The sequence below is a fragment of the Ahaetulla prasina genome, chromosome 1, assembly GCF_028640845.1.
Source record: "Ahaetulla prasina isolate Xishuangbanna chromosome 1, ASM2864084v1, whole genome shotgun sequence".
NCBI lineage: Eukaryota > Metazoa > Chordata > Lepidosauria > Squamata > Colubridae > Ahaetulla > Ahaetulla prasina.
In genome coordinates this window covers 170,019,011-170,039,290 of record NC_080539.1, presented here as the reverse complement: position 1 = coordinate 170,039,290, position 20,280 = coordinate 170,019,011, and the positions used below count along the sequence as shown (strand labels likewise).

The window sequence follows — 20,280 nt, the reverse complement described above, 5'->3', positions numbered from 1 at the left end:
ACTATTTATATTAGCATGTAGACTTAAAAGGAAAGTAGATAATCTACACCCTGGAGATGGTGGTGGGGTAAGAGTTGGAATTCGCTGATATGATTCCAAATTTCATTTGGAAAACAGCCTCAGGAATGACAACTGCAGACAAAGGCCTTCATCAGTCTGTTCACACCCCTGGTTAAATCAGAAAATTAAACTGTGCTGATCAACAGCCTCACCCTATGATTTTGGCATGTTTTGTGCTGTAACTGGAAAGACCCGGATGCAGACTGACAATGACTATATTCCAATTCTAGTAGGGCAGTATTTCTCAACTTTGGCAACTTGAAGATGTGTGGACTTCAACTACCAGAATTCTCCAGCCAGCTTGTTGGCTGGAGAATTCTGGGAGTTGAAGTCCCCACATCTTCAAATTGCCAAGGTTGAGAAACATTGCAGTAGGGAATGGAATCTGCACCTCCCCCATCCAAGTTCAACCCTTCAACCATTTCCATCAACCACATTAGCTTTTCTAAAGATCAAAGTATCGATGGAGATTCTCAGTCATCCAGGTCATGGTTGTTCCAAAGGTGCTTTCTCAAAGAGCTGAAGAAGCTTCTTGGATGAAAAGCGAAACGTCTTCAAAGAAAAACCAGAAAGTCCAGTTGCTCTTGAAAAAGCACTTTTGGGACATACAGATCAGAATTACTGCAAAAGCAGCTGCAACAGTCTCTGAAATTTCCTCCACCATTTTAAGCTATGGTATTTTATCAAAATTGAGAAAATTAGATTCAAAAAGAGAGTCATTAAATAGCAACTTTTTATTAAAAAATTAAAATCAACAAGAGCTTTTGAAAAATGTGATGGATAGCAAGTACTTCTAATTTCATTGATTGATTTCGGAACGAACTGCAACATATAGTCAAGGATTTTTTAAAAAAACATTTTATCTATGTAGGTTTGGGATTTTTAAAGTTTTTAATGTTTGATCATTCAGTCCAAATAAAATTAAACAATAAAAAAGAAAGGATTTCTGAATGCCCTAATAAAGGGATAGAGGCAAATAACCAGCAGCTGTTTTTCTACCAAAATTCTATTCAGATGTGGGATTTAATAAATTCCTGAAACCAGAAATGTCATTCTAAATGTTTTTTCACCAGGCTCCAGCTGGTGGCCCTCTTAAGTCCTATTTTTTTAAAAGCAGTTCCTGAGATCTCCCCACCTCGATTGGTAGCCTTCTCCATAAGCACACTAGCAACACATATTTGCTGATGATTTGATCATCCATGTGGTTGCCCGGTAAGAGTCTGTGGTATAGCATACAACAAGGGAAAGCTGTCTCCCACGGCTATTAGAGACCATTCACCTGGGAGCCTGGGAAAATGCCTTTCAGCGGCTGAGTTATCTGGAGTGGTCTGGCAGGTGTTCACATCTCAGCAAAATCTGGCACCTGAATCATTCTGTTCTAAGTTCAGCAAAGTCTTCTCCAAAACCACAAAATAGGCCTATGGAGGCCTGTCGTGATCTCAAAGTTGTTTTCTCCTTGACACACCCCTGCGTCTTTTTCCACAGTCTTTTCCAAAACACCGAACCTTTTCTTCCTTACAATCCAGCTATTTCAGATGCTGTACACCCTAGTCTTTGCTCCGTTATTATTTGAAATGTATTCTTTTTATGTGCTACAGGGACTAAAAACTCTCAATAAATAAAGGAAATGTTTTTTAGAGAAAACACATTGAAAGAACTAAATGATGTATGCGGCCGTGTAAACTTAATCTTGCGTAGCTTCTTCTCCAAAAACACTACACTACTAACCAGAGCATATAAAACATTTGCTAGACCAATTCTTGAATACAACTCACCTGTCTGGAACCCACACCACATTTTGGACATTACAATTGAGCATTAATTAATTAATTAATTGTAATACAATTGAGCGTGTCCAGAAATATTTTACAAGAAGATTTCTCCACTCCTCTGATCACAACAAAATACCTTATGCCACCAGACTTGAAATCCTGGGTTTAGAAAATTTAGAACTCCGCCGCCTTCGACATGACCTGTGTTTAACTCATAGAATCATCTGTTACAATGTCCTTCCTGTTGAAGACTACTTCAGCTTCAATCACAACAATACACGAGCATACAATAGATTTAAGCTTAATGTGAACCGTTCCAATCTTGATTGCAGAAAATACGACTTCAGTAACAGAGTTGTTAATGCCTGGAATGCACTACCTGACTCTGTAGTCTCTTCCCAAAATCCCCAAAGCTTTAACCAAAGACTATCTACTATTGACCTCACCCCATTCCTAAGAGGTCTGTAAGGGGCGTGCATAAGAGCACCAGCGTGCCTACCATTCCTGTCCTAATGATTGTATCCAATTTGTATAGTTATTTCATGCTTATGCTTATATATATATGCTTATATATCGTTTAGTTATTTCATGCTTATGCTTATATATACTGTTGTGACAAATAGATAAATAAATAAAAACCTCATGTGTTGCCCATCATCAGTCAGGACCTTTAGCTAGAAACATAGAGGGATAAACAGAGGCAACAATAATACGTTAAGCAAGTTTTAGAACGAGCCAGAAGAAAGAGAGACGCTTCAGGGCATGGCATCCACCAGGCAATTCAGTCAGCTGAGTTTAACTTTATTAAGCTGTAAACTATTTAAAGGCATTCTATCACTATGAAATTAGTATTATAGAGCACTAATATCCTTCTGAATATGAAGAGACTGCTAATAGTGTGAAGCAATTTGGCAGAGGCAACCACTCCCTCTAAACTCTGTGAGCCCTGAGGGTAAGCAGAATAGGGAAAGGCTAAGTCAGGGACATTGAAACCTTCTGAGCAGTCATTTTTCCATTTTCCTGGAGGGAAACCATAGATCATCTTTACTTTCTCCAATAGGCATTTACTGTCTTTCTCTTCTTTTGTTCTACTGCTTTAGGGTTGTGAAAAAGTTTCCCTTGATATCTGCAATTTTCCAAAAAGTATCTCATGTCTTTTCCCTTTGACTACTGTTCTCAGTCCCTTTAGGTAGGACTCCTGCCTGTTCTTCTCTGAAAGTCAGTATTTAGTTGGGTAAATGTCTATGGATATTCTCAGTCATCCAGGTCATGGTTGTCCCAAAGGTGCTTTTTCAAGAGGCAACAGGACTTTCTGGTTTTTAATTGAAGATGTTTCGCTTCTCGTCCAAGAACCTTCTCCAGCTCGCTTCAGAAGCTTCTTGGAAAAGAAGTGAAACGTCTTCAAAGAAAAACCAGAAAGTCCAGTTCCCTCTTGAAAAAGCACCCTTGGGATAGTCAGGAAATTGTTCTTCTGTCTATATTACTTTTTTTCTTTGACTATGTAAGCATATCAGGAAAAAGCCATTTCATTTTCTTTTGCTTTTGATATTTTTTTGGACATTTTTGATGACTTCATCTTTAATGGTATTCTTGAAGCAATCTACCCAGTCTAATCCATTAAATCTATTCGTTTCTTGACTCGAGTTTTCTCCAGTATCCACTGCATCGTATGGAATATTGATGAAATCCTATCTGTTTGATTTGATGATTTTATTCATGTTCTTCAGTTGTACTTTTAAGGAGTTTGTGAGCTGCAGTCAGAACTTTCTTGGCAAAACTGTCTTCTGCTTCCCTTTTATGGGTTATCCCATTATTTGTGCAGCTTTATTACCAACTTCAGCATTCCAGTCTCCCTTAACTGGTAGGTTGTCTTTTGTGAGGGTTGCATTTACAAGGTATTATAAGTAACCACTGAACTGGGCAACCTCTGCTTCTTCCGCATCTGTTGTTGGATTTGGATTGCCATAATATTGCTGTCTTGCCTTGGTTTCAAAGTGAAATCATTTATTTCATGGAGGGGGGTGGGCTGTATTTCAGGTCTAATTTTGATACCGTTTTGTTGCAAATTATTGCCACTTCATTCCTTCTGTGATTTTCTTGTCCACAATGCAATCTGGGACTCCTCTGACATGAACTTCACTCCACTGCAGATCTCCGATTCCCAGAATACTCATTTCAGTCTGGACATTTACTGTATGTTCTGATAACATTAAGTATATCTTGGTTTATGGTTGATTTCCTGGTCTGGTCTATTTGGTAGGGGTGACAGAAACCTTACTTTACTTCTTTCCTTTGTTTGCAATTAAATTTTATTTAGGGAAAAGGGGGCAGTATGTGTTACTAAACATCAGATCAAAAGTTTAAAGGTAAGGAAATTATACTTCGAATGCCACCACTTTTGTAATTATTTTTAATTAAAAAAAATCCTTCCCTGTTACCATTCCGGACTATTTCTTTTCTTTTTTAAGTCCTAATGCTGGAAAACGTTCAGACATGCTTCACTTTAAACGCCTAGACAGTTTTAATGCCCTGTGAGAAATCCAGAGGAGCCTTCTTCCAAAGATTATATCTGACCACAAAACAAGAGAAAGACTAACATGTAAAGATTAAAATATATGGTTAATTTTTAACTGCTCTGTACAATCTTAAAGTCTCACTTTCAACTAGATTAAATAATATAACAATACATGCAAGAATCTGCAAGTATTACTCTATCCTCACACACACAAGGTACAATCTTTTATAATTTGTCAGTTAGCAATGATCTAACTGGGACTTATTTTCTGAAAAACATACTGTATGTCAGGGGTCTCCAACCTTGGCAACTTTAAGCCTGGCGGACTTCAACTCAACTGGCTGGGGAATTCTGGGAGTTGAAGTCCGCCAGGCTTAAAGTTGCCAAGGTTAGAGACCCCTGCTGTATGTGTTTGTACTGTGTTGCCCCTATGTTTTCACTGTGTTACTTCCTAACATCCAAGCAGAAAGCCACAGCTTGCTCCCAGCTGCTCAGCTTTTTTCCCAAATAGAAACAACACATTGCTTTAACACATCTTTCTAACATCTGGATTGGGAAGAAGGCTTTACATCCCTTTCTTTCATCCAGAATAGGTGGTATGGAGGCACAAGCAGTAGCTTGTCTGTTCATTCTAATTTTCATCTCTATTCTAACTACAGAAGCTCAGCATGGAACTTTTCTGCCCATTTGATCAATCAAAAAAAAATAAAAATCTCTGATCTCATTTTATTTTGTGTGGTACGTTTATTTCTTTGAGGGGGCCTGAATGTACTCAGAATACAATATTCTCTCAAGGCAGCATAGAAAATATAAATAAATCTCTTTGAAAAGTGTCAATATGAATAAGTTTATGTGATGAAAAGGAGAACACACACATACATGCACAAACCTCTCCAATTCATCCAACTAAATTAGCTTTTTTTAAAGGCAAAACAACAAAAATAATCTTTTAAACTAAAAGCAGTTGGAAATGAAATATATATTTTATGGGTGGCTAAAAACTATATCTCTTCTGAGAGAAAGTTCCACCAATGGGAGGCTATGATCAAAAAGGCTCTGCCTTTCATGCTTCTGAGGGACATTCCAATTTTCCTTCTGAGGGGCACTGAAGTCTGCATGAGAATAGGCAGTAGTGTATTCAGACACAACAACCCAACAGTTGGTGATATAGTCTGCTAGCAGCCTGCGGAGCTGGCAGTGGAGTTGGACAGTGAGGAGGCTGGTGAGGACAATGGGTCAGTCCTGGAGTCAGGGCAAGGTCCAGATGAGGGCTCTGCGTTGGAGGCAGAGATGGGGCCAGGGAGTGATGCGCGGACTCCGGAGCCTCCAGAGGCAGAGGAACAGGAGGAGCCTGCTCCTAGTCCACGCATGCTAAGATCTTCCAGAAGGCAAGAGCAGCTAAAGCAAAAAGGACGACTCAGGAGTAAGGCCAGATGATTGGCCCGTCCCATAAGGTTTAAAAGAGCGGCAACGGCTCTTGGGTTCTTTGTAGGAAAGCAACGTTGCTACAATTGTTTCTTGTCAGCATCTCCTGTTTCTGAACTCTGTGAGGTTCTTGCCAAAAAAAGCCTTTGGCAGGGTGCCAAAAAAGACAAAAGTTTGTGATAAGGCCAAAGGATTTTTCCTGAAGGACTTTGTTTTGGACTTAATTTGGACTAAGATGAGAATGAAGTAATTCTCAGCTGTTCTAATAAAATATGTTTGTTTAGGACTGATTGTGTCTGGTAATAACTACTTGGGCATAGGTCACAACAGTTGGGAAAGAACTAAGCTGGAAGCTATGAGCTCCACAAGCAGGAATAACAGGAATCCAATGAAAGATATTGGTTAATAGTAGGCCATTGGAACTTTATGTTCACCTTCTCTTATATTCTATCATTCACTCTTGCATTTTTTTAAGCAGGTACATTCTTTAATTATCTTTCTGTCCACAGTTTTCATGTGTTCAGGAGTGGTCTGAGTTCCCAGGAAGTTAGAGTTTTAGATGAGGGGTGATGGACATCCTTCAACCTTAGATGAAGGACAAACTACTTGGGATCTGTATTCTGCCATTCATAAATCCATTAAATTATTAATGGCCACCAACTGATCAGAGGCAATCTATTCCTCATTTCCTTCTTTAAGTAGTTCACATAATCTCTGCATGCTTACTTTTTAATTTTGAGCTCTGAATAAAAATCTGAGTTAAAAAGAAACCTGATCCTATGATTAAATCATCACCCACATATTAAAGCATCACCATTTCTTATTGAATTTGATTATTTCCACATTATACAACCTATCTATTTGATAAAAAAAAACTGTGCAGTAATAATCAAAAGATTAAGCAAATGCAGCTGTAAATAAAAACGATGAACTCTTACCTCTTAAAGACAAAGAATTAGCTTCTCCATGTTCTGTTTGCTTGCAACGGCCATGTAATTTACGTGCTTCCAAGTACTGTTTTACTCTTGATTCAACTGTATCTTTCAGCAGAAGACAGACTTCCTGGGAAATAATTTGTCTTAAAGTGAGTTTAAATATAAAGACTGAGAAGAACGATTTTTCTACTTATTGCATATAATACTATATTCTTACAAAACTTGTGATTTGCAAGCTAAAAAACATTGCAAGTACATCAAAAAAACCATTGATTTTTAAATCTATGCTTATTAATAAAGCACATTATCGACAAATACATTGCTTAATATTTTTTTAATGAAAAGACAGAATATAATTTGTTCTCTAAATAAAATATCCTTGTTTTCCCATAGACCAAATTTAAAGATTGATTTTTCTTTTTTCTTCTTCTTTTTTAATTCTAAGGGCCACTGTAATATGCACAGAACAGAGTGAAGGGAGAAGTGGAAATAAAGAAAACAAGTATATGCTTCTTCCTTGATAAAATTAGTTCTGCACTGAGACAGTTGAAATGGATTTATAAAATCATGAACTTCTTGAGATCAATTTATTTAGATATTTCTAAAAGTAGGAATGATTAGTCTTTACCTCTCTCTGATGATCAGAAAACCACATACGGTCCTGAGATGCAATATGGAAATCTACCAAGACTGCAAAGTTTCCACACTTGGGATAGTATTTGGAGATGTCAGAGAAATAAAAAGAAATTGACAATTTAATTATACACCATCAACGATCCTAAATATTTATTTAATTAATACCATAAATAACAGAATCAATTACAGGATCAAAACATTAAACAGTGGGCATGAAAAACATTAAAATTAATAGTAAAGCAGATAAAAAGAACCAATGGTCAGATGGGGTGGAGGTAATTGACATATTACTTAGCCTTAGGCTTTAATTTAGTAAATTAATTATAGTCCCTGCTTTTCATAGATTTTATATATAATTGAAAATAACATAGGATATAATATTGGCAGATCTGCCCACTTAGCTGTCAAAAGGACTATGATATTTATTAAAAATCTAAACTCAAGTCATCATCAGTATAATAAGTGTCTTGAATAAACTTCAGCATTAAAATAAATAGCCTAATTAATGCCATATTTATTTATTGTTTTTTATTTTAATTACACAGAGGTTACTTTGATGTTTTATATTTCATATTTAGTACTATAGATCAGCTTGAATATTTGTAAATTCAAAAGGATGGGAGATAAATTCAAAAATATATTAAAAAATACCGTACAAATACATTTTTTGTTGTTTAAAAAAACCCAGCATTGAATGCTGTCCCACGAACTCATCTCATTCAGTTGAAAAGAATTGGGGTTGCCTTTTAGTCAATTTATAAGATACAAGTGCTTCATTCCCCCTCTTGCATTTGGTCAAAGCAGAGATTTTAGATTGCAATGTGACAAAAATCAGCTATTCTACAAGTTATCTAAAGCAGTGTGAACTTTAGTAAGGGCTGACGTGGCAGTTTGCTGGTAAACTTTGGCTATAACTGAACACTAACAGAATGAAATTAAGAGATTAAAAATGTTGCAGGTTGGCATTCTGTGGTAGGCGCTTTATATTTGTCGACTGTCAAAATGTGGGCTAAGTACAGTAATTCATGAGCCCAACTAGCCACTTGAAAACTATTCTTTGTCTGTGGGGAAAGTGTTGTCATTACTTTCCTGAGTCTCCAACAATATAAGGCCACTTGATCTTCCTTGTCTCAGTTATGGCTGATGGCCTGATAGATAACTCTGACCTGCCCTCCCATCAAACGCCACATCCCAGATCAGATTCCATCAGAAGCAACAGCACTTATTTTTTATAATTCATTCAGGAGTTAAGGTAACCTCAAGGTCCTACAATAAACATCCTCGTACAACAACTTTAAATCAAATGCTGTGTCAACTGTCTCAATACAGTGAGCAGCTTATAGTTACTCACTATGGAAGAAATTTCCCATCTCCAGAATTCCATAGATTTTGGTAGGTTGGTTGTGCTGAAAGTTTTTATCCATGAGGGAATATCCAAAGGGGAAAAAAACCCCATTTCCTTTCTGATTTCAAACTACGGGCCACTATTCCGCTTATGAAGTTTAGGGCTAAGGTCACGTTCTTGGCAAAAAGTTACATTTCAGTAACTTAATGTTGTTTGCTGTTGGAAGAATTTGATTTTTATTCTGATGAGTGAGTGAGATAATACTAGTTCAAAAGTTCACAGGAATTGTTAATTGTCGGGGATTGCTATTATGGTACAAAATGACACAAGTGGGAAATCTCCTAAAACAGGTGTCAAAACATAACTCAGTTGATTTCACAATAATAATGGCTATAATTTGACTTTTTTGCAACCTATGATTTCTCAGGAAAAATTATGTATGAGCCATAAATCCAGTTATGAAAAGAAATTACCAAATTTGGATGACAAACTTTGTATATATATTATTTATTGGCCACACACATTTCTATGCTCTTTACTGTTTAAATAAATCTAAGAAATATTATATTAATACACTATCATAATAAAAATAAAAGCCAGGTTGAATCATCTATTTCTGCAAAAGATGAGATGGCCAATTTTCCATTAATTTAGTATCTCAAACTGTTTCGCTCTAGTATCAGGGTGAAATCCAGCAGGTTCTGACAGGTTCTGGAGAACTAGTAGCGGAAATTTTGAGTAGTTCAGAAAACTGGCAAATACTACCTCTGGCTGGCCCCAGAGTGGAGTGGGAATTGGGATTTAGCAATATCCTTCCCCCTGGAGTGGGGTGGGCATGGAGATTTTGCAGTATCGTTCCCCTGCCATGCCCACCAAGTCACGCCCACGGTAAAAAAAATTGAATTTCATCACTGTCTACTATGTGTTTTATTATTTTAAGACAACAATAATCAGTCAGCAGTAAACAATATTTTTCTCAACCTTATAATGGACTGAATTCAAAGCAACTTTTAGGTTATCTGCTTTATATTTTAACCCCTATAATTAAAAAAAACCGGCTAACGAAACAAGGGTAATTATGTCACCTTCCAAATCAGATTTCTCAGTGGTCTTCTGAAACTGGATTTCAACTCCTATAGCAAAAACCATGGTTTTTGGTCATGCTTATTGGGATTTATAGGAATTGGATTTTAATGTGTTAACTGTGCTAAACTAAATTAGCTGGGAAAACTACAATGATCTGGAATCTAAAATTCAGGATGGACTCAGGCTATTAGCATTACAAGTAGTTGGCATCCTTTATAACTATGGATTTTTAAAAATTTAACAAAATGATCTAATAGTGTTATGGACATCATTAAGAACGCTTAACAAATATAAAATGAAAAAGACAAATAATAAGGCCATGAAACTATGCATAATTCTGCCAAAGGCTACGGGAAACATAAAAAGTTCAGAATTTAATGACTTGTGTTCAGCCAAACTGAATTCTCCCACATAAATTAGATCAATGCAGATAGTATATTTATATTATGCCTCAGATCTGATAACTAAACACAATATTTACAAGAATCAAGATAAAACGTAAGATGTCTAGTATTGTGAAATACCAGATTCCATATTCATAAGCACAGTGTATCTAAGAGATAACAGCTAAAAGTAATACTAAATAAGACTAGATGCCTAAAAACTGTCCAGCAGTTAGAAAAATACATTTTTGTTCAGGAGTTCAATGAGTTGTTTTCTTATAAGTATGTTTAAGCAGTTTTTTTCCCTCCATACAAGTAGTCCTCACTTAGTGACTGCCTCACACAACAACCATTCACAGTTACAATGTTGATGAAAAAGTAACTTTGCCCCCATTTACAATCTTTGCAGTTCTTTAAGACAAAGAAAAGCTGAAACAAGATAATAAGGGCAGTCACGGTTTCAATCATTAACTGGTTTGCTTAATGGTCAAGTTAAGGGGCATGCATAAGAGCACAACAGTGCCTACCGTTCCTGTCCTATTGTTCCCTTCATTATATCAAATTAATATAGTTGATGCATATATATTTATATATGCCATTTGGAAACCCGCTCTTATTGACAAACGAGTCCCTAACACGAGGAATGACACCAGACCCACACTCACAAGGTCCACACAGGATGTCACCACCGCACATCCACCCAGAAAGCAGACCCAAACCCACACTGATCATGAAGCACGACCAAGGACCAGAAGCCAGACCGCAGCTGCAACATTAGCCATTTCAAACCCCTCCAATCCATTCATGCAGCAGACCCACTATGAAGATGTAGCACGACCACAAAGCCAAACAACAGCTATGCAGCTCACCAGCTCAAATCCCCCTGCAGCACAGACTAGACTGAGCACAACCAAGCCCCCACCAACACAGGACACACACCCAGCCAATCAGAGCACAGAAAAAACCCCATCCAATCAGAGCACAGCCAAGCTCCCACCCAATCAGTTCAAACCCCCACTAGCAGTTAAAAGGAAGAAACAGCTGCGATCACACATTGCTCCCAGAAGCACGAAGCTGAAGCCTGAAGATGACGAATGAGACTTCGAACAGCCAAGACACTTCAATTACAGGAGAAAACCCAACAACCAAAGACATATATATATATATATATATATATATATATATATATATATATATATATATATATATATATATATATATATATATATATATATATTCTTCAAGATATGTTGTTTTATCTATGACAATTGTTTGTGTATACTGTTGTGACAAAAAGAAATTTTAAAAAAAAGTTACTGGTCCCAATAGATGAGGACTACCTGTATATCTTAAAAGTTAATATACAGATTAAAGACCTGTTTCTCTGTTGTACATCTGATCAATATGTGAACAAAAAGAGTGAACAACTACTGAATTATTTAATAACACTCCAGTATTACTTCCTACATGGATGAAGGATTGCTGAACTTTCACATAATGTATAGACCATAGTAGAACATTCGTATCTAGTACACGCAATCATCTAATTGTAACAGCAATTCAGACTGGGATTGCTGTCTCTAAGCGATGCAATCATGAAGTGCAACATCACATGACTGCATTGCTTAGCAACAGCAATCTAGGCAGTCCCTCTTGCCATCACAGCCTCAAGTGTAAGTCATTTAGTGGGAAAAGGTGGGAGTCCCAGGTAAGAATTGTATGGGGTGCTGTGTGTGTATGTGTGTGTGTGGGGGGGGGGTGACAGAAGACACCAGGAGAGTGCCAATGCAGGTCACACAAAAATCATGAGAGGCCAGGGGAAGGTGTGGGAAAGTCTGTGTGTGGACGGGGGGGCGGGGTTTGCTGAGGGCAAGGGCTTCCTCTTTGAGTTTGCCAGTGGGAAGCCAGCAGAGAAGGCTGCAAACGACAATCATGCGGCCATAATTCCCTGCAATATTGTAACTGCAAGCTGAGCATCCGAATGCCCAGATCACAATCATGATCACATAGCCCATAAAAATGCCGTGATGGCCAGTACCTCAAAGACCGATGGTATGTCCATTTTTTTCAGTATTGCTGTAACTGTGAATGGCTACGGAACAAATGGATGTGGGCTGAAAACTAACTATCTGTCAAGTAAAGAACAGGCCTCCCCTCCAAAATACAAACTACCACCACCACCCCAATTGGAATAATAGTGCCATACACTTAGCAGTTATGCAATGTTTGAGTTAAGATTCTCCTAGCAATCAACAGGGAATAAAAGCCAAAAGAACTAGGTCATTATAAGTAAGGTGGTTGATTGTTCAGGTGATAGAATCATCTTAGAAGGAATAGGCACTTTAAGCAAATGAGGTATGCCAGAGAATTAAAAACCAATTGCTCACCTCTGTATTAATCCAATTAAAATTAATTTAATTCTACCTGATTCAAAAATTATTTTTATTAATTTTAAGAATATACACTGAATGGAACATGACTGTATATATATTAAACTTATATAATTGTTTTTAGGGGGTTATGGTGCTTGTGATTGATTTTTGTATTTTGGTTATTTACGAAAAACAATTTTGTCGTTTTTAATTAGGTGAACTGCCCAGAGTCACAGATATGAGATGGGCATCCATACAAATTGAATTAATTAAATATCTGTTGTTACTGAGTCGGGCTTGCAATCCTGGTAACCTTTGAAAAATTACCATGTTGGTATGATGGGTGGGGGGGAGTGTGAGCAGTTCTAATACCATGGTACACTATCAGCATGAGCAAGAATACCTAGTAGAGTTATCATTGACAAAAAGAGAAAGCTAAAAGTAGTTTACAACAGGTATGAGGGCATTTGGGACTCTATGGATGGGAAGAAGTCAACCCATTAAAATTAAAAATCAAAGCCAAATGTATTCAATTGCAAATCCATTCTATACTAGTAGCAAGGAAACTATAAGGAAATGACTGTGTGTGTGTGTGTGTGTACACACACACATCCTTCTCACACACACACACACACACACACACACACACACACACACACACATATAATCCTCTAAGAACTAAAAAATATAAATTTAGCAGCAATGAAAAGAACCATTAACTGAAGAAGAAAATATGCTTTAAATATTTCAAATATACTTCAAATGGAAAAAGTAATGAGAATACACAAAAACATATTTCAATGCCTTGACAAGTATGTTGGTTAGTCTACAAAATAAAATATGCATTTTTAAAACATCCCCAAATCTTCTGTAAATATTTGCAACTGCAAACTGTTTTTTAATTAGTAAAAGCATTGGTCAGCCAATATTTTATTATATTGATCGCCTTTGTTTACTGTAATACATTCTGTTTCTCCTATCACACATTATTGCTGTATTGCATTGGCTGTGGGTATTGTTTCCACACACCATTTATAACTGGCTTGACTGAAGCAATTTATTAATCCATAATTAAATAAACAATCCATTGATTCTGCATTTTACCTTCCTTTTGCTCATTAATGTTCTGTCCTCTCTCATCAATTTGGCACATGAGATGTGGGATCAGACCTGATCTTTATTTATTCATTTGTTAAATTTATTTGCCACTTATCTTTTTAACAATAAAAAGGAAAAAACAAAGAGACTGTAAACTCTCAGGTCTTTAGGCTCTTGCAGAAGGAATTATAAAGAAAGATTCTACCTGCTCTTATCAATACTGCAAATGAACCACTTATGACTGTATGACTATAACTTGTTGCTGGCAATCCTTATGATTTATATTGATATATTGATCATCAATTGTGTTGTAAATGTTGTACCTTGATGAATGTATCTTTTCTTTTATGTACACTGAGAGCATATGCACCAAGACAAATTCCTTGTGTGTCCAATCACACTTGGCCAATAAAATTCTATTCTATTCTATTCTATTCTATTCTATTCTATTCTATTCTACTGACTTCAGTTCTTCAAGTTATTTCTAAACTGGTAGAGCATATTGGCAAGAAGACTCATGAAGACTGGGGAGACTTTAAAATTTGCAGAATAGCAAAAACAGATTTAGGAAAAAAAACACATTACTGGATTGGCCCAAGCCAAGGAGGATTTAGTATGCTCCTTGGGCCCAGAATACTGTGTAGCTTTTGTGAGGAAGAGATGGAAAGATGGGATGGATTTAGAAAGAGCTAAGTGTGTTCTGAACTGGAACACATTTTCTTGCACTTGTCAAATATAATACACTAGGGTTTTTCTCAAGGCGCATGCTAAAATGAAGCCTATTTTGAAATGATCACAGAATATTTAATGCTATTAAAGGTTTCCATATCAGTTGAGGCAATGTGTTGCCATCAACTTTTCATGAATACTTTACCTCAGATCAAAAGAAGATGAGAGGTATTGGAGCCATCTGCTAATTCATTGGAAGAAAGCAGGTGTTGTGTCTCACCCGCTCCCCCTGCCGCAGCCGGACGCTGATAGTTCAGAAGAATGTCCTGGCATGCCTCCAGGCCCCAGCCCTGGCACCATGCCCGGACAGGCCGAGCAAGACGAAGGGCCTGACGTGCCTTCAGCCCCCAGTCCTGGCACCATGCCCAGGCAAACGGAGCAACTAAACCCCTCCCCCACAGCATGTGAGCCTGAAGAATGTAAGGCCAGTCATGAGCTAGGATTGCCAATAGCTGGAGGCTGGAGAGATCCTCACTTCCAGAGAGTTGGGAGGTGATGTCAGCAAAAGGAAGGGAGGGGCAGGCCTGGATAAGTGCTGAGTCATGGAGCCACACCCCATGGCCTATATAAAGGATTTGCTTTCTGGCATTCTCTGAGTCAGGCAAAGTCTAACTTGGATTGCTGAAGTCACTTCCTGGTCTCCTGCCTGCCTTAAGAACTCTGATAGGACTTTGGCAGAGCTGCAGAGGCATGCTTGATACGGATTTCCCTGATCCGGCTGTCAGCGGAGGAGTGGGACACGACAGCAGGCTTTTGATAAACACATCAAAGCATTCTATTCTTTCAGTGAATGATTCCTATTAACATAGAAATCTAGAAATCTAAAGTCACAATGACTCACCTTTAAAGATGCATTCCTACCAATCATACAATATTACTAATATTCAACTGACTATTCTTAAATGGACTTAATTCTACAGTATGCATGTAGCAAGGATCAATAACTATTTTACGTCAATATGAATCAAACTGACTTGACCCAACAAGGCTAGGCTAGGACAGAGATCACATTGGCAACTACCTATGGCAGTCTATGCTACGTGACAAACTGTGACCGTTTTTTTTTAAAGCCAGCCAGATAAAACGGAAAGTTGTCTTTTTATATGAAAAAAGTGGATCCATGCACTGAGGTCCAACAATTTCAGCATAGGAGTCCAGTCAAGACTCAAGTAGTAGAACAAAGTCAAACTAGAGTCTTGGACTTTAAGAGAGCTAATTTCAATAAACTTAGAGAGATCTTGAGAAGGATTCAATGGATGAGAATCCTCAGGGGGAAAACAGCTCAAGAAGCTTGGGAAATTTTGAAAAGTGAGATTATAAAAGCACAGTCTAACACAATACCAATGAAGAAGAAAAATAGTAGATCACAAAAGAAACCAGCATGGATGCATAAAGAACTATCTGACAAATTGAAAGACAAAAAGGACAAATATAAAAAATGGAAAGAGGGGCAAATAACTAAGGCAGAATATCAGCAAATAGCCCGAGCCTGTAAAGATGAAGTGAGGAAAGCTAAGGCTCACAATGAACAAAGGCTAGCGACAAAAGTAAAAAATAATAAAAAAAGCTTCTTCCAACATGTTAAAAACAAGAAAAAAGTCAAGGAAACAATTGGCCCAGTGCTGGCAGAAAGTGGCAAGAAGATGACAACCAACTGCATCAAAGCAGATCTACTTAACTCATATTTTGCATCTGTCTTTACACAAAAGGAAAAAACAATCCAACCTATCAAAAACAGCACTACAAAAAACAGATTAGAAACACAAGTTAAAATAGGGAAGAAAATGGTAAGTGAACACCTGTCTACCCTAGACGTGTTCAAATCACCAGGACCGGATGGATTACACCCCAAGGTTCTGAAGGAACTGGCAGACGTGATCTCAGAACCACTGAACTATATCTTTCAAAGATCCTGGAGCACAGGGAGCTGCCAGAGGACTGGAAAAGAGCTGATGTAGTTCCCATCTTCAAAAAGGAAAAAACAGATCCAGGAAACTACAGACCTATCAGTCTGACCTCAATACCGGGAAGATTCTGGAAAAGATAATCAAGCAACGAATCACCGAACACCTAGAAGCAAACAAAGTAATAACCAAAAGCCAACATGGGTTTGTCAAAACAGATCATGACAGACTTATCTTATCGCATTCTTTGACAAAATGACAAAATTAGTAGACCAGAGGAATGCTGTTGATATAATTTACTTGGACTTCAGTAAAGCATTTGATAAAGTAGACCATAACCTACTACTAGATAAAGTAGAAAATGTGGGTTAGACAGCACCACCACCAGATGGATTCAGAACTGGCTGACCAACCGCACTCAACGTGTAGTCCTCAACGGAACTACATCCACATGGAGGAAGTATGCAGTGGAGTACCCCAAGGCTCTGTTTTAGGCCCAGTACTCTTCAACATCTTCATCAATGACTTGGACGAGGGATAGATGGGGAACTCATCAAATTTGCAGATGACACCAAGCTGGCAGGAATAGCCAACACTCCAGAAGATAGGCTCAAGTTACAGAAAGATCTTGACAGACTTGAACATTGGGCGCTATCTAACAAAATGAAATTCAACAGTGAAAAAGTAAGGTTCTACATTTAGGCCAAAAACAAAATGCACCAGTACCGTATATGTGGTACCTTGCTCAATAGTAGTACCTGTGAGAGGGATCTTGGAGTCCTAGTGGATAACCATCTAGATATGAGCCAGCAGTGTGCAGCAGCTGTTAAAAAAGCCAACACAGTTCTGGGCTGCATAAACAGAGGGATAGAATCAAGATCACGTGAAGTGCTAGTACCACTTTATAATGCCTTGGTAAGGCCACACTTGGAATATTGCATCCAGTTTTGGTCGCCACGATGTAAAAAAGATGTTGAGACTCTAGAAAGAGTGCAGAGAAGAGCAACAAAGATGATTAGGGGACTGGAGGATAAAACATATGAAGAACGGTTGCAGGAACTGGGTATGTCTAGTTTAACAAAAAGAAGGACTAGGGGAGACATGATAGCAGTGTTCCAATATCTCAGGGGCTGCCACAGAGAAGTGGGAGTCGGGCTGTTCTCCAGAGCACCTGAGGGTAGAACAAGAAGCAATGGGTGGAAACTGATCAAGGAAAGAAGCAACTTAGAACTAAGGAGAAATTTCCTGACAGTTAGAACAATTAATAAGTGGAACAACTTGCCTTCAGAAGTTGTGAATGCTCCAACACTGGAAATTTTTAAGAAAATGTTGGATAACCATCTGACTGAGATGGTGTAGGGTTTCCTGCCTGGGCAGGGGGTTGGACTAGAAGGCCTCCAAGGTCCCTTCCAACTCTGATGTTATGTTATGTTATGTTAAGAGTATTCGGGTAAGAATACAATGATATTGTATTCTATTGTATGGCATATTATTGTGGGAGTGTGTTATAAACTGCCAAGTCAGGAAGACAATTTGGAGAATGCCCGCCTGGAACAGTAATGAACTGTTCATTACTTCTCTCCTTCAGGAGGAGAGACAGAAGCAATGGGTAATTTTATCTACTTGGACATCAGTTGAGAAAACAATACGGCCAAGACTGAAAGCTTCAAAATTTCCACACTGATCTTGCTGACCATCTCAAATTTCTGAAGGTGAAACGAAAGTGGATCAGCATTTCCAGATCTGATCCCAATCAAAAGAGAACAGAAGAGTTAAAAGTACTCAGAAAGTTGGGGATTAAGTGACCACGTTTCTTCATGTCAATCAAACTCACATCCTGTTTTGATTTTATGACAAGTTTTAACTGACTTGTACCTTCAGCATAGCATTCAGTAAAGTCACTCATGAAATTCTAGCAGATGAGAAGTTGACAAAATGTGGGCATGATTATACTAACGTAAGATCAATACGGAGCTAGTTGAACTGTATGCAACGAATATATATCAATGACTCCATGTCCAGCTGGAGAGAAGTATCAAGTGGTGCTCTGTTATAGGCACTCTGCTGTTCAATATATTTATATATGACCTAGTTGGGTTAGAAAATAAAATCATCAAATTTGTGGATGACACAAAATTAGGTGGGGGTGGGTGGGAAATACCAAACAGAAGCCAAATCAGGACAGGATTCAGGGCTCAAAGGAAGTAATTATTCCTTTTTATTCCATGTTAGTCAACCTGCAGCCAGAATATTGAATTGAGTAGTGCGGACTGTATTTTAGGAAGGACATTGACAGCTCGGAGACTATCCAGAGGCCAGCAACCAAGATAAGAGGTTGGGAAAAAGAAAGATTGGAAGTGTTGGGTACATTTAGCAAGGCGAAGACATGATAGATCTGAAGGACTGCAGTGTAGAAGACGGCGCAGGATTGCTTAGCTGTTTTAGAAGACAAAATACAAGTTATAAATGGGTTTAAATTACAAGGAAGCTGATTTTGGTAAGACACCAGGAAAAAAATCTTAATAAGGGTCTGTTCAATAAGCTTTGAATAAGCTTTGAATAATTTTTCTTTCAGGTTCTACTCTATATCTCCTCCACTTCCTCATTCAACATCATCTTAATATAAGATTAGTGATACTTTGCACCAGTACGCAGAGAAGGGAAATTAACTTTTACTTCACCACTCAAGTTCTGATAATTTTTTTCCTCCCTTTCTCCTTCCCCCTTCTTTTGGGAGTGAGGAGTAGAGGAAGCAGAAAACCCTATTGGTGATATGAACATTTTAACCAGAGGTGGATATGTAATGTTACTCTAATATTCACCTCCATCCACATTTCAATAGAGGCAATAGCTGTACAACTAACTCATGTTTTTATCTGGTGATTTTTGCACTGGTCAAAAGCAATCTTATTTCTCTGAAATATTCACTTTGGCTATTTCCTAAAGAAACCAACTTAATTGCGTTAACGAGGTATCTTTTGGAGAGTCTCCCGTGAAAAAAAAACCAATATATTATGTTCAGGTTTTCCTTCTAAAGTTCTGCTCTCACAATGCCAGGCCACAAAATCCCACAACAGGGGAATTCTGGTTGCCTTAGCAACCAGCTGTTTTACCTTCCTCAGTTTAGTTAGATATTAACAGAAAGAAAAATAAAAGTTGAGGGTATGTGTAATGGTTTTAAAAAATGCCAGTTAGTTCCTATAACATGAGAACTGAAAAAAAAACCAGTAGAAATCAATCTTGGAAGTCCTACTGCTCTTCATTATTGTACAAGTAACTGAAAATATACTTTCCTAACACTTAATTTTTATTAAGAACGTTTAGTATTTCTTTGTTTTATTTTTTTAATGAGACATTTTAAACTTCATGACTTTAGAGCTAATTATATTACTAGACCACCAACAGGCAGCAAGGTTGCAGAACTGTTGCTTCCACACCGTGTCTCCTGGGGAAAAATCCACTTCTTGCTTTTCACACACTCATTCAAACTTGTATACAATTAATTTTTTCAATTCTCTGTTTGGTACAGGGAGGAAACCCACTTCGTTGCCAAGGAACTGAAAAGGGTCTCATTCATATGCATCCGATTGGATGCCAAGAGGTGCAAATGGTCTGCCACCTGCCATGATGGCCCAACCAGGCAGTGTGACTTTCGCTGGGATGCATACTTGGCTTTATATTCCAACTCAAAGAAATGCTTGGCCAACTGAATTGGCTCTTGCATAGAGTAGGAAAGTTCATGAAATATAGTCTAACCAATAGCTCAGCAGAAAAGCCATTGTGAGTACAACTGGACTTGCTTGCAATACAGATGGATGTGTGCATCTATAACACCTCAGTGAGACATGGGTTCACATCTTTGATTATTATGAAACTCTCTGGGTGATCTTGGGAAAGTCCTTATCCATCCTTCTTTCATAAAATCATAGGGCTGGAAAGGACCTTAGTGGCCTTCCAGTCCAACCCGCTCCTCAAGACAGGAGCCTTATACCATCCCAGTCAAATGGCTGTCTAGTCTAT

At 37.9% G+C, this 20,280-nt stretch overlaps 1 protein-coding gene across 1 annotated transcript in view; it reads right to left on the bottom strand.

Moving 5' to 3' along the window:
* Window positions 1-20,280, bottom strand: part of SLX4IP (SLX4 interacting protein) — a 109,842-nt gene that overhangs the window by 36,002 nt on the left and 53,560 nt on the right. The window contains exons 3-4 of the mRNA XM_058181465.1: window positions 7,336-7,413; window positions 6,711-6,834 (exon numbers count right to left, since the gene is read on the bottom strand). Of these exons, the coding sequence (XP_058037448.1) occupies window positions 6,711-6,834; window positions 7,336-7,413 (202 nt within the window). The remainder of the gene's footprint in view (window positions 1-6,710; window positions 6,835-7,335; window positions 7,414-20,280) is intronic.